This window comes from Microcaecilia unicolor, chromosome 9, assembly GCF_901765095.1.
Source record: "Microcaecilia unicolor chromosome 9, aMicUni1.1, whole genome shotgun sequence".
Lineage (NCBI taxonomy): Eukaryota > Metazoa > Chordata > Amphibia > Gymnophiona > Siphonopidae > Microcaecilia > Microcaecilia unicolor.
This window is the reverse complement of record NC_044039.1, coordinates 13,637,193-13,650,463: the sequence shown is the minus strand read 5'-3', so window position 1 is coordinate 13,650,463 and position 13,271 is coordinate 13,637,193. Positions and strand designations below refer to the sequence as shown.

The window sequence follows — 13,271 nt, the reverse complement described above, 5'->3', positions numbered from 1 at the left end:
TTGTTAAAAATTTACCAGCACACCCCCAAGTATGTCCATTTCTTAGCGCATTTCTTAGTAAAAGGTCCCTTTAAATTATCAGCCCTTTTGAAATACTCATTTAACACCAGGCATTTTTATTATTGCAGATTAAGATTATCATCAAGTATTGTTGTGCTATAAGAATTTATAGTGGAAAAGGGGCCAAATTCAGTCTAATCCTCCAGCTGTTCAGGCGTGTTTTGGACAGATGTTGTGGGTGACAGTTTTTATTAGTGACATTTTTAATATCCAGGGGGAAATGATACAGGTCAGGTAAAGCGTATTTGAGTGGATTGATTGGAAATGCTTAATAGAGAAATTGCTTGGACCTCTACCGAAGGGCTGGTCAGTTTTAATTTTCGTTGTATAATTATGAATGCACAAAAGTTCCCCTTATGCTTTTTGGACACACTTAGAAAAAAAAAAATTTGCTTACGTGAGACTGGAAACACAAGTCTGGGCAGACTCTTTCTCCTGTTTATACGCGCTATTTGTCTTTATATAAGGGCAATTTGAGGCTGGAAAGGAGCTATTGGGGAAGGGTTTGACACAAAACACATTCAGCAGTTCAGCGGAGGATGTGTGGGAAGCTGAATAGTTGCTGAATTGGGTAATACTAAAGTTACAATAAGGAACATGGGGCCAACCTGGCTCCGGGCCATGGAATGCATTATCAGGCCTCATTAAATACGTGGTTAATAATCCTTCCTGTGTAAGCTCAGAAGCGGAGAAGGACTTGATAAAGTAGAGCAGCTCTGCAGGCTTTCTGAATATCTGTTTTTGGTCCCACTGGAATAGCGTTTTGTCTCTTAAAAATAGTCCAAAGAGTCATTGAATGCCCTCTTTTAGGACAGTTTTTCCAGAAAATACAATATTTCAGCACTGTCTCTCCCAGCTAGAGGCCCAGACATCTGTGGGGAGGGCGAGAGGTAAATTAAACCTCTTCGCTTTTAACTGTTTAATTACAGATTTCCCCCTTTTCATCATGAAAAAAATCCCAGCATCATAAATAGCTGCAAATCACTTTAAACTTACAACTAAAAAAACAAACAAACAAACTGGGTTCAAAATCTTCTACTCTGCTTGGAATTCTGCATTTTTCAGGTGTATCTGTAGCTAAGACTGAAACCCCTTGTATTCTACAACAGAGGTCAACCCAGTCCTCTGGACATAATTAGCCTGTTAGGTTTTCAAGATTCCCACAACGAATATGCATGAGAGAAATTTGCATATGCTGCCTCCAGTCCATGCAAATCTCTCTCATGCATATTCATTGTGCGTATCCTGACTGGCTAGGTGTGCCCTATGGACTGGGTTGATAACCCCTGGGTTAAGTAGGCAATATTAGACAAGTACCTAAATCCTCCATCTCTCATTAAAAGGGGCTTTTAGGACATTCCCCCGGATTCTTTATAGCGTGCCTAGAGTTACGCGAGGTTCTGAACGTAAAACTGGGCATATTCTATAACTACGGATGTAGATTAATTGTTTTAAAAACCGTTAAGCGATTTTAACAGCTTTTAAGCAATAACGAGCAGTAATTGGCAAAAATTAGAATTTACATGGCAAAGCGTATTCTGTAATGTACTGTGCCTAAATTAGGGGCCAAAAAGGGGTGTGGTTAGGGGGTGTTCCAAAATCTACATGCATTGTTATAAAATATGGGCCAGTGAGCATAAATCTACGTGCAGGGATTTACACCAACTCTTCGCTGCGGCGACTAAGAAAGCACACAGAATGTTGAGTATTATTAGGAAGGGGGTGGAAAACAAACACAAGAATGTTATAATGCCGTCGTATCGCTCAATGGTGCGACTGCACCTCGAATATTGTGTCCAATTCTGGTCACCGCATCTCAAAAAAGATATAAAAGAATTGGAGAAGGTGCAGAGAAGGGCAATGAAAATGATAAAAGGGATGGAACGACTTCCCTATAAGGAAAGGCTAAGACGGTTAGGGCTCTTCAGCTTGGAGAAAAGGCGGCTGAGGGGTGATATGATAGAAGTCTACAAGATAATGAGCGGAGTAGAGCGGACAGATGTGAAGCGTTTGTTTACACTTTCAAACAGGGGACACAAGATGAAGCTAGAATATGGTAGATTTAAAACAAATAGGAGAAAGTTTTTCTTTACTCAGCGTGTAGTTGGAGTCTGGAACTCGTTGCCATGTAGTGACAGCAGCTAAAGGGGGTTTGGACAGATTCCTGAGGGAAAAGTCCATTGAACATTATTGAATTTTTTTTTTGGGGGGGGGGGGGGGGGGGTTGCCGGGTTCTTGAAGCCTGGATTGGCTGCTGTCGGAGACAGGATGCTGGGCTTGATGGACCATTGGTCTTTTCCCAGTATGGCGGTGCTTATGTTGGCATAAGTGGATGAGCGTAGATTTAGTCGCATGAACTACGCCTAAGCATGTTCTAAAAACGGTGCATAAATCAACGCACTCTATTTAGAATATACTTAGGCGTGATTGCCTAACGCAGGTTAGTTTTAGGTGCCATATATAGAATTGGGCCCATTATGGGAAAAATTCTAGAAACGTTGGCCAAAAATGGGGGCCGGAAAAAAATCTGCACTAAGCACCATCTTGAAAACTGCTGTAAATGCTGACACCCAAGTTAAGTGCCCCGAGGCTGTATTCTCTAAGGGGTCCTGTTACTAAGCCACAGTAGGGGTAACGCGCAGGTAGTGCACGCCAAATCGACACTGCCACGGGGGTAGCGTGGGCGCCCGGCGGTAAATTCAAGCTCCTCTTGTTGACCTATAAGTGCATTCACTCTGCAGCCCCTCACTACCTCTCCACTCCCTACACTCCTTCCCTAGAACTCCGTGGACTAGGCAAATCTCTCCTAATTGCACCCTTCTCTTCCATCGCTAACTCCAGACTCCGCTCCTTCTATCTCGCCGCACCTTATGCCTGGAATAGGCTTCCTGAGCCATTACATCTAGCTCCATCCCTGGCCGCCTTCAAATCCGGGTTAAAGGCCTACCTGTTTGATGCTGCTTTCGACTCCTGACTTGTCACTTTTATCTTATCCTTATGTGTCCTTCTGTCTGTCCTTCCCTTCTCCTTTTTGGTCCTGTCTGTTTGTCCTGATTTAGATTGTAAGCTCTTTTGAGCAGGGACTGTTTTCTTCATGTTCAATTGTAAAGCACTGCGTATGACTGGTAGTGATTTATAGTAGTAGTAGTAATTTGAAGTCGACACACACTGATTCCTGTGGTAGAAAATAATTTTCTACTTTTTACCATGGTGGCGTTCCCTGTGGTAATCGGCAGCACAGCCACATCGGTGCGTGCTGCCTGATTACCACACGAGTATCGCGTGAGTCCTTACTGCCAAGTCAATGGATAGCACTAGGGCTCAGGCAGTAAATAGTCATGCCCTTCTTTAAATATTAATGCATAGCCATTTCCTGCCACGTTTAAAGAAGGCCTTTTTACTGCCGCAGTAAAAACGGGCACAGCGAGTGCCAATTAATTTTATTTATTCATTTGTTACATTTGTATCCCACATTTTCCCACCTATTTGCAGGCTCAATGTGGCTTACATAGTACCGTGAAGGCATTCGCCGACTCCGGTAGAGGAACAAATACAAGGTGATGTTATAGTCGACTAAGGCTGATATGTTACAGACACATTGGGGAATCAAAGAGGAGAAGAGTTATGTAGTGTTCATTACGAGCTTTGGTTTCGTTATGTTGCAGGGTTTAGGCACTTAAGTTGGGTCGGTAGGGTATGCCTTTTCGAACAGGTTGGTCTTTAGTGATTTCCAGAAGTTAAGGTGGTCGTACATTATTTTCACAGCTTTTGGTAATGCATTTCAAGCAGGGGCGTATGTGGACTCTGGCGGTAGGGGGAGCCAGAGCCAGAGGGAGGGGGCACATTTTAGCCCCCCCCCGGGTGCCACCGATACCCCCCCCGCCATTTCCGGACCCCCCCCCCCGCCACTGCCAGACCCCCCCTCGCCACCAATGACACACTCCACCCCCTCCCGCCGCCGCCAACCCTCCCCCGCTGCTGTCACTTACCTTTGCTGGCGGGGGACCCCACCCCCCGCCAGCCGAAGTCCTCTCTTCTGTGCAGGATGCAAGTTGCAACGCTTCCTGTTCTTCTGAGTCTGACGTCCTGCACGTACAACGCGCAGGACGTCAGACTGAGTTCCAAATTCTGAGTCTGACGTCCTACACGTTGTACGTGCAGGACGTCAGACTCAGAAGAACAGGAAGCGTTGCAACTTGCATCCTGCACGGAAGAGAGGACTTCGGCTGGCGGGGGCTTGGGGTCCCCCGCCAGCAAAGATTGGCGACGGGTTGGTGGCGGGAGGGGGAGGTGGAGAGGGTTGATGGTAGGGGGGTCCAGGGCAGAATCTGCGGGGGCCCAGGCCCCTGTGGCCCCACACAGATACGCCCCTGATTCCAAGTTGTGCGCTTATGTAGGAGAAGCTGGATGCATAAGTTAAGTTGTATTGAGTCCTTTGCACCTTGGGTAGTGGAGATTTAGGTATGCTCGTGTTGATCCTGTTGTGTTTCTGGGTGGTAGGTCTATGAGGTCTGTCATGTATTCCGGGGCTTCGCCGTAGATAATTTTATGGACCAGGGTGCAGATTTTGAAAGCAATACGTTCTTTGATTGGTAGCCAGTGCAGTTTTTCTCGGAGGGGTTTGGCGCTTTCGAATCGCGTTTTTCCAAATATAAGCCTGGCTGCTGTGTTTTGAGCGGCCTGATGTTTCTTTATGAGTTGCTCTTTGCATCCTGTATAAATTGCATTGCAGTAGTCAGCACGGTTTAGTACCATTGATTGTACCAGGTTGCGAAATGTTGCCCTCGGGAAGAATGGTTTCACGCGTTTGAAACATCCAAACTAGCGCAGGCCACTTTTACCGCAGCTTAGTAAAAGATCCCCTAACTAAACATACAACTCATTGGAATGCCCCTGACATGCTCATGGCCACACCCCCGTTTGAGTTATGCGCTAGTAGAGTTAGGTGCCGCGTCTTTTAGAATAGCACACAGCCAGATGTATGTGCAAGTCCTAAGTGGCACCAATTTACTTCAATATTTGGCTGTTTTCAGGATTTCTGGAATCAATATACATGCACCGCCTCCGTTGTATGCAAAGCGATCTTATGCATATTGATTGTGGAAATCCTGAAAACCCGACTGGGTACCCCTCCCCCCCCCCCCCCCCACATTACTGCCTGAGAATGTGGGCACATTACAGGCCAAGGTAACAACGCACTAAGGGTTTTTTTTTACAAAGCCCAAAGTGGGCTTACCGCTCGCTAATCTGGAGCTACCGCCGGCCCAACACGGCCACCAGCGGCAGTTCAGGCTGGAGCGCATGCTATTTCCCAGGGCCGCTGAGAGACTGGGCCAGGCCCGGGACAAGGCCGCCCCCGGAGCCCCCCCTCCACCCACCACTGGGCCCTCTCTCCACCCCCGGGCCCTCTGCACTGACCTTAAGCGCCTCACCTTCGAAAGCGCAGAAGTTACGTCAGGCGAGGGCGGGACACGGAAGGAAGGAGTGGTCTGCCAGACTGCGGTGGCGGCGCCGGGCCCCCCTGGAGGCCTGGGCCCGGGAAATTTTGTCCCGTCCCCCCTCGGCAGCCCTGCTATTTCCAATACTCTGCATTTTTCTTTCTGTAGTGCGGCGCTAACCCAGCAGTAATCAGGCATGGCCGTTCACTGCCTGGTTACCGCCAGGTTACCGCAGGTGCCCTTACCGCCACATAAGTACATAAGTACATAAGTAATGCCATACTGGGAAAAGACCAAGGGTCCATCGAGCCCACCTCAATGGGTGGCGGTAAGGGTGCCATGTGGTAAGGGTTATCTTACCGTGTGGCCAGTTTTTTGGGGGGAGGGGGGTGCATTTTACCCACTGCAGTAAAACAAAATGGGAAAAACGGCCCCCGCCACTACCGAAGGACCCTTTAACCTGCAGCTTAATAAAAGGACCCCTTAGTGTTTTACGATTTTAGTAAATATCACATTAATTTGCTTTGATAATGCTTCTTTTTAATGATCTGAACAATTAGCAGTAAAGTCACTGACCTGCCGAGATTGCTGGCGCCCTGTCTATGCATTTGTAATTCAAGAAATGACTGGTATTATATAAAAAAATTCTCAATAGACCTTATTATAAAAGACCCTGGCAAAACATTTGTAAAGACACAGTTTTGAGATGGTTAAGAAGGCTTGCGTATTTTGCATTCTGGGGATCAATCTTTTCGAGTGATAACAAAGCGAGATATTGTTATTTTTCCACTCTTCCGCTGTATGTAGTAGATTGGTCATCAGAAGATTGAGCATGTCATAGAAAGATAAGGGCCTCAAGAAATATAAGGGAGATCCATGTCTATATATATATATATATATATATATATATATATATATATATATATATATATATATATATATATATATATAAATAAGTTTTTTATACTTCTATGCTGAGGGGTGATATGATAGAAGTCTACAAGATAATGAGCGGAATAGAGCGGACAGATGTGAAGCGTTTGGTTACAATTTCAAACAACAACAAAACCAGGGGACACAAGATTCTAGAATATGGTAGATTTAAAACAAATAGGAGAAAGTTTTTCTTTACTCAGCGTGTAGTTGGACTCTGGAACTTGTTGCTGGAGAATGTAGTGACAGCAGCTGGCCTTACGGAGTTTAAACAACAACAAAACCAGGGGACACAAGATGACTTAATCTATGTTACAATCCAATTTATTCTCATAAACGTTCATGCAATATCATAATTTATTTTTCTTTTCCATGTATGTATGTACATGGTATATACATATACCATGATCTGTTCCATATATGCCATGTTCCATGCATGTTACCATGTATGTATGCACCTTAATGCAATACCATTTGTAATTCTGTTACCCGGTAATGGCAACTGCCATTACGGCAAATGTAAACCACATTGAGCCTGCAAATTGGTTGGAAAATGTGGGATACAAATGCTACAAATAAATAAATAAAAATAAATACAGGGGATTTGGACAGATTCCTGAGGGAAAAGTCCATTGAGCATTATTAAGAATTAAGTATTTTTTTTTTTTGGGGGGGGGGGGTTGCTGGGTTCTTGAAGCCTGGATTGGCCACTGTCGGAGACAGGATGCTGGGCTTGATGGACCCTTGGTCTTTTCCCGGTATGGCGGTGCTTATGCACTTATTCCAATCAGTCTTTCAAAGCGGTTTGCAAATATCACATCAAAGAGACTTGGAACATGTTAGATTGTGAGGGGAAATTACTGAGTCACACTTCTCTGGAAATTAATGCTAGTTTCTGAAGACTGAAAAAGAAGGATTCTTAGGACTGGACCAAACAAAGTAGTTAAAATGACCTCTCTTTTAAAGCGTCTTGGAAAGGCACCTATAGCAGACTATAGGCACTGGTTCCCCATCCCAGCCCTTGGGACATACCTAGCCAGTCAAGTTTCTAGAATATTCATAATGGATATCTATGAGATTGATTTGCATACAACAGAGGCAGTGTATGCAAAGTTACCTCATGTGCATTCATTGTGGATATCCTGAAAACCTGGTCCCAGTCCTTGAGAACCCTTGCCTTAAGCTGAGATCCTCAAGCTCAGTGACTCCCTTAATTTCACACATCCAAACTTGTGCAGGCCAACTTTTTACCACAGCTTGTTTTATGAGAGTGATTTGCGTGTAAGTTCAGGCACTGCATTCAAATCTGTCTCATGGATATTCATTGTGGATATCCTGAAAACCTGAGTGGCTAGGGTGCCTCAATGACCAGGTTTGGGAATCACTGCTGAAGCTATTTCACATGAGCTACTGAATGGAATTCGTATAGAAATCCGTATCTTCACTGTAAATGCTAAAACTGTTTGGCAATCCGATTATAAGTTCTAATCAAAGTTATAAGTACATAAGTATTGCCATACTGGGAAAGACCAAAGGTGTCCATCAAGCCCAGCATCCTGTTTCCAACAGTGGCCAATCCAGATCACAAATACCTGGCAAGACCCCAACAAAGTACAAAACATTTTATGCTGCTTATCCCAGAAATAAGCAGTGGATTTCCCCCAAATCCATTTTAATAATGGTCTAAGGACTTTCCCTTTAGGAAGAGCAGGGTAGGCAATGCGGCCAGACCAGCACAGAACAAACGCTTCAGCTGGCGGGGGTTGGGGACCCCCAACCAGCCAAACCGGGGGCCTCAGTGCCAATTTGTGGGGGGCCCAGGCCCCCATGGCCCCCCTGTAGCTATGCCACTGTTCTGTGGTACAAAGAAGCATGTCTGAAGTTCAGCAGGAGCAGCTATATGGGATGTTTACCTGGACACAAGTGAAGAAAAGAATGCCAGATATTTATGCAGTGAATACCTTGAAAGTGAATTGCTCGTTGAAGACAGGATTAAGGGTCTTTCTGTGCACTTTTGTCTCAAATTTCTTTTTCTTGTCAGGCAGCAAGAAGACTTTCACATAGGGATCAGATGTACCACCCATGTCTAAAGCAGGTAACTCAGCCGCCTGGATAATTCCTACCAAGAGCTGAAAGAGATTCAGAGCAGAAAAGAATATTAAACAGACACATCTGCAGAAGGTCACCTGGTCACGATCTTCTGCTGTTCTTTCGTTTTCTAAAGTTTCATTTCCCTTTAGTTGTTCTGCTTTTAATAAATTTGCACTCTGGCAGAACCCTTGGCACAGAAGGAGAGCCAAACATTAGACTTCACAAAACCAATTACTGCAGAAGCAGAATCTGAAAGGACTAATTCTGAGTACAAAGAACCAGCTTTTAAAGGATGATGATTACTGCTAAATACAGAAATCATATTAGAAGAGAGGCTGCAATCGACTAACGTGCCGGTTGCTGTGGCTACTTTTGCATTCTTTTTCTTTGACGGGAATAACTTGCGAATGGAAACTACACTGCCAAATCATTGTGAACTGGCACATCTGAGCACTCAAATCCTTGCTGTATCTTGGGGGGGGGGGGGGGGGGGGGACATATGGAGACCTTAGAATCTCCTGTGTGCTCTGCCTTCATTGCTACAGAAACGTTGGCTTGGTGTCTCTTCCCAGTGTCACGAAGAGATGGATGTACGACCTTTCCTTCGGTACACAGTTCCATAAAATTCAGTGGAAGTCCTTTTACACAGATATCAGTCACCTGCTCAACTTCTCCTTCTTCACCCCTCTCCTCTCACCTCTCTTCCTCATTCTTGTTTCCCCTTCTCCAGTGCCGTAGCGAGGGCTAATGACACCCTGGGCGGGTCGCCGCTGCGCACCCCCCCTCCGGAGCGAACCCCCCTCCCCCGGGCCGCATTCGTACCTGCGGGAGGGCCGATCCGCCCTGAGTGCACGTCACTCGGAGCTGCGTCGGCCCCGCTGGTTCCCTGCTCTCTCTGCCCCGGAACAGGAAGTAACCTGTTCCGGGGCAGAGGGAGCAGGGAACCAGCGGGGCCGGCACCCCCCGAGCGCGTGCACCCGGGGCGGACCGCCCCTCCCGCCCCTCCCTTCCTACGCCACTGCCCTTCTCCCTTTCTACTGTTTTCTTCCTTTCCCTTTCAGATGCGCCTTGGTCGGCTGTCACCCGGGGCGGATCTCTGCTACACTCCCCCCCCAGGGTGCAGCATCCCGCCCGGTGCATCACCTCAAAACACCCCCCCCGGGTGCGTTGTTCCTACCTCCTGGGGTGCTGGGAGCAGCCGCACAGCTGTCGGCTCTGCCGGTTCCCTGCTCCCTCTGCTCCGGAACAGGATGTAACATCAGAGGGAGTAGGGAACCCGCGGAACTGACAGCCAGGCGGCTGCTCCCTGCACCCCCCCTGCAGCGTACACCCAGGGTGGACCGCCCTCGGTACGCCACTGGTTACGTACTTCACCTAGGACTCTTCCCTCCGTGTCCCTCCCCTCATTATTTCTTCTTCTCTTTCTATCGTGTCTTTTTGGCTCCATGCATTTGGTTCTTTCTCAGACCCGCCACTGCCTCTTATTCATCAGCAGTGAAGGTTTCAGGGAGTGTTTTGCCCCATATCCAACTTTGACGTGTAAATTTTCAGTTACTGACGGTCAGCGTTTTTGGCCACCGCCAACATTATTCCCAGATATTCAGCTTCAGGGACATGTCCGAGCACAGCAGCTGGCCGACCCTTATCCAGTGAAGTGTGATGTTCAGCTCTTTAACTGCCAAAGTCAGGGGTGTCCAACCTTGATCCTCGAGGGCTGCAACCCAGTTGGGTTTCAGGATTTTCTCAACGAATATGCATGAGATCTATTTGCATGCACTGCCTCCATTGTATGCAAACAGATCTCATGCATATTCATTGGGGAAATCCTGAAAACCTGACTGAGTGAGGGACAAAGGTTGGACACCTCTGGCCTACGTACAATTGGATAAAGATACGTTTTATGCAGTATGATTTGTCCAGTTAACTTAAGCACTTATGTGCTAACATGGTATCATAGTATACATTAACGTGGAGGCATATTTTCAAAACTAATTAATGTGGAGCGGAACTTTAGAAAGGATGATGAACTCATAATATGGATATCCAAGTCTGAATGTCAGATAGGGCGGTCAATAACTCATGTATTTTAGAACAAGCATCCAAGTTCTGGCTACATCCAGCATGAACATCAACGTCCACACTATAAACAGGGCAAAACAAGGGACAGGAACATCCATATTATAAAATGACCCCTTAGACATCTATCTAGGAAGCCTTAAGGTTAGAGTAGCTAGTTGCAAAGTCCACACAAATAACCAGAGGTTGCAGGTTCAAGACCTTCTGCAACTTTTTGTCATTTTTCTTTTCTTGTTTTTACAATTTTTATTGTGAGCCTTCCACGGACTGGGAAATATCAACTATGACTTCTCTTACTCCGTTCAATGGAGAACTGTTCAGTCGAAACACCTTTCTATAGCCTGGATGTGCCAATACCTGGTCTAAATACTGTATGCATGTCCATCTATTTGAACATAGACATCTCTTCCCCTTCTGCAATCAAAGCTGGATACCCGTTTTTTGGCCCTTCCCTAGGCCTACCCAAAACACACCTAGACCACGCCCCCTTGCCGTATGGATGTACAGAAGTTTTAGACGTTTATATTCTGGCTTTATAAAATCAGCATTTGGACGGACGTGTAACATGGATGTCTGAATGCCGACTTTCAGACATCCAAAACATGAACAGAGCTTCTAAAATAAGCACCATGGTGCCAGATCCCAACTCCAGTCTGATTGGGCTGTAAGCCCAAAAGGGACGAGAGGAAACTGCCCTGATCCCCCACCCCCAAACCGAGAATACCATAAACCTTTCGTCAACCACGCTCTCACGTCATAAAGAGCATTCCGGTATCTCTCATACCCGAGCAGTATTTTCTCAAACCTGATTATTCTGGAAGTCATAATCCAAGGAGTACTGGAGTTTTCCTAGTTTCTCATCTTGCTTTGGTTCATCTTTTTCCTCTCCATCTGTCAGCCCAGTCTCCGCATCATCGTCATCATCCTTTAAGGCCTGAAAAACACAAATTTAACTTAAAAAAAAATGTTGGTTTTGTTGATAGCATATCACACAAATCAGGCTATCTGTAGACCTACGGAGAAGCCTTTAAAATAAAGCACTAGTTGATGGCTGTGTCTGGTAGGAGAATTAAAAAAAAAAAACCCTAGATGCTTAAGCGTTTTCTATTTTTACGTCTGTTTTGCAAGGAGAGTTTTTAATCAACAGGCAATATGAAAGCGATGAAAAAAAAAGAGGAAAAAGCCTGTGAGCTAAGTATTTACAGTTTGTTGCAAAGCCTGAAAACCAAATAAAATGTCAACTTGATATTAAAAATCTCTTCTAATCATGTTGCTTTCTTATCAAGGCAAATGTGGATAAACAACGCTAATAAACAGGTGAAGTTGCACATTCATCTAAGGAGAAACAGCTTTGAGAAATGTCAGCTGTACTGTGTCGTTCTGCATGCACTGATGGAATATTGTAGAATGCAATAGAAGATATTGTCCTTACAAGGTGACTCTGTTGGATTAATATCACTGGCCCTTGTTTGCTAAGTAATTTCTCCCATTTGGTATTCATGGGAAAAATTCTTAAGGCTGATTCAAACCTTTGAACCTCTGTGATTATTTCAGTCCTCTCATTTTAACATTGGTTATATCGGTCAATTTGTCACAGGTTTTCCTCATAACCTAGAATAGAGGTGGACAACCTGTAGCCCCTCAGGCTGAATGCAGCCCACCGTAGAATTTCGTTCAGCTCTTGAGACCTTGGGAAAACACATTTCACAAATATTTTTAGAATAGACACCCTAGTAGCTTGTTTTCATGATTTTTTGTTACATATTTACTTATCACTGGTAAAAAAAGGCCCGTTTCTGACACAAATGAAACGGGCGCTAGCAAGGTTTTCCTCGGAGTGTGTATGTTTGAGAGTGTATGTGAGAGTGACGGTGTGTGTGAGAGAGAGTGAATGTGCAAGTGTGTGTGTGTGTGTGAGAGAGAGAGAGAGAGTGAGTCTGGGTGCGAGTGTGCCTGTGAGAGAGAGAGAGAGAGAGAGAGAGTGTGTGAGAATGAGAGTGTGTGCAAGTGCGTATGTGAGACAGTGTGAGAGAGAGTGTGTGTTTTAAACAGATACAGTGTGTGCGAGAGAGAGCGAGTGTGTGTGTGACACAGACTTTCTGTGAGACTGAGTGTATGAGACCAAGAGAGTGTGTGAGTGACTGTGTGACACATAGAGAGTGAATGTGATACAGTGTGAGACATAGAGTGTGTAAGAGACAGTGTGTGAGAGTGAGAGAGAGAAAGAGACATTGACTGTGTGAGAAAGAGTGAATGTGCAAGTGTGTGTGTGAGAGAGAGTGAGTCTGGGTGCGAGTGTGCCTGTGTGTGAGAGACAGAGAGAGAGAGTGTGTGAGAATGAGAGTGTGTGCAAGTGTGTATGTGAGACAGTGTGAGAGAGAGAGAGTGTGTGTTTCACACAGATACAGTGTGTGCGAGAGAGAGAGAGAGAGAGTGTGTGTGTGTGACACAGACTTTCTGTGAGACTCAGTGTATGAGACCAAGAGAGTGTGTGGGTGACTGTGTGACTCATAGAGAGTGAATGTGATACAGTGTGAGACATAGAGTGTGTAAGAGACAGTGTGTGAGAGTGAGAGAGAGAAAGAGACATTGACTGTGAGAGAGAGAGAGAGTGTGTGTGTGTGACAGAGATGCCTCCACCCCCCCTCTCTGGTGTCAGGCCCCCCTCTCTGT

General features: G+C 45.6%; 1 protein-coding gene across 1 annotated transcript in view; it reads right to left on the bottom strand.

Annotated features, from left to right (window-relative positions):
- SYT1 (synaptotagmin 1) overlaps positions 1-13,271 on the bottom strand; it is an 805,134-nt gene that overhangs the window by 128,862 nt on the left and 663,001 nt on the right. The window contains exons 6-7 of the mRNA XM_030215015.1: positions 11,404-11,532; positions 8,393-8,560 (exon numbers count right to left, since the gene is read on the bottom strand). Of these exons, the coding sequence (XP_030070875.1) occupies positions 8,393-8,560; positions 11,404-11,532 (297 nt within the window). The remainder of the gene's footprint in view (positions 1-8,392; positions 8,561-11,403; positions 11,533-13,271) is intronic.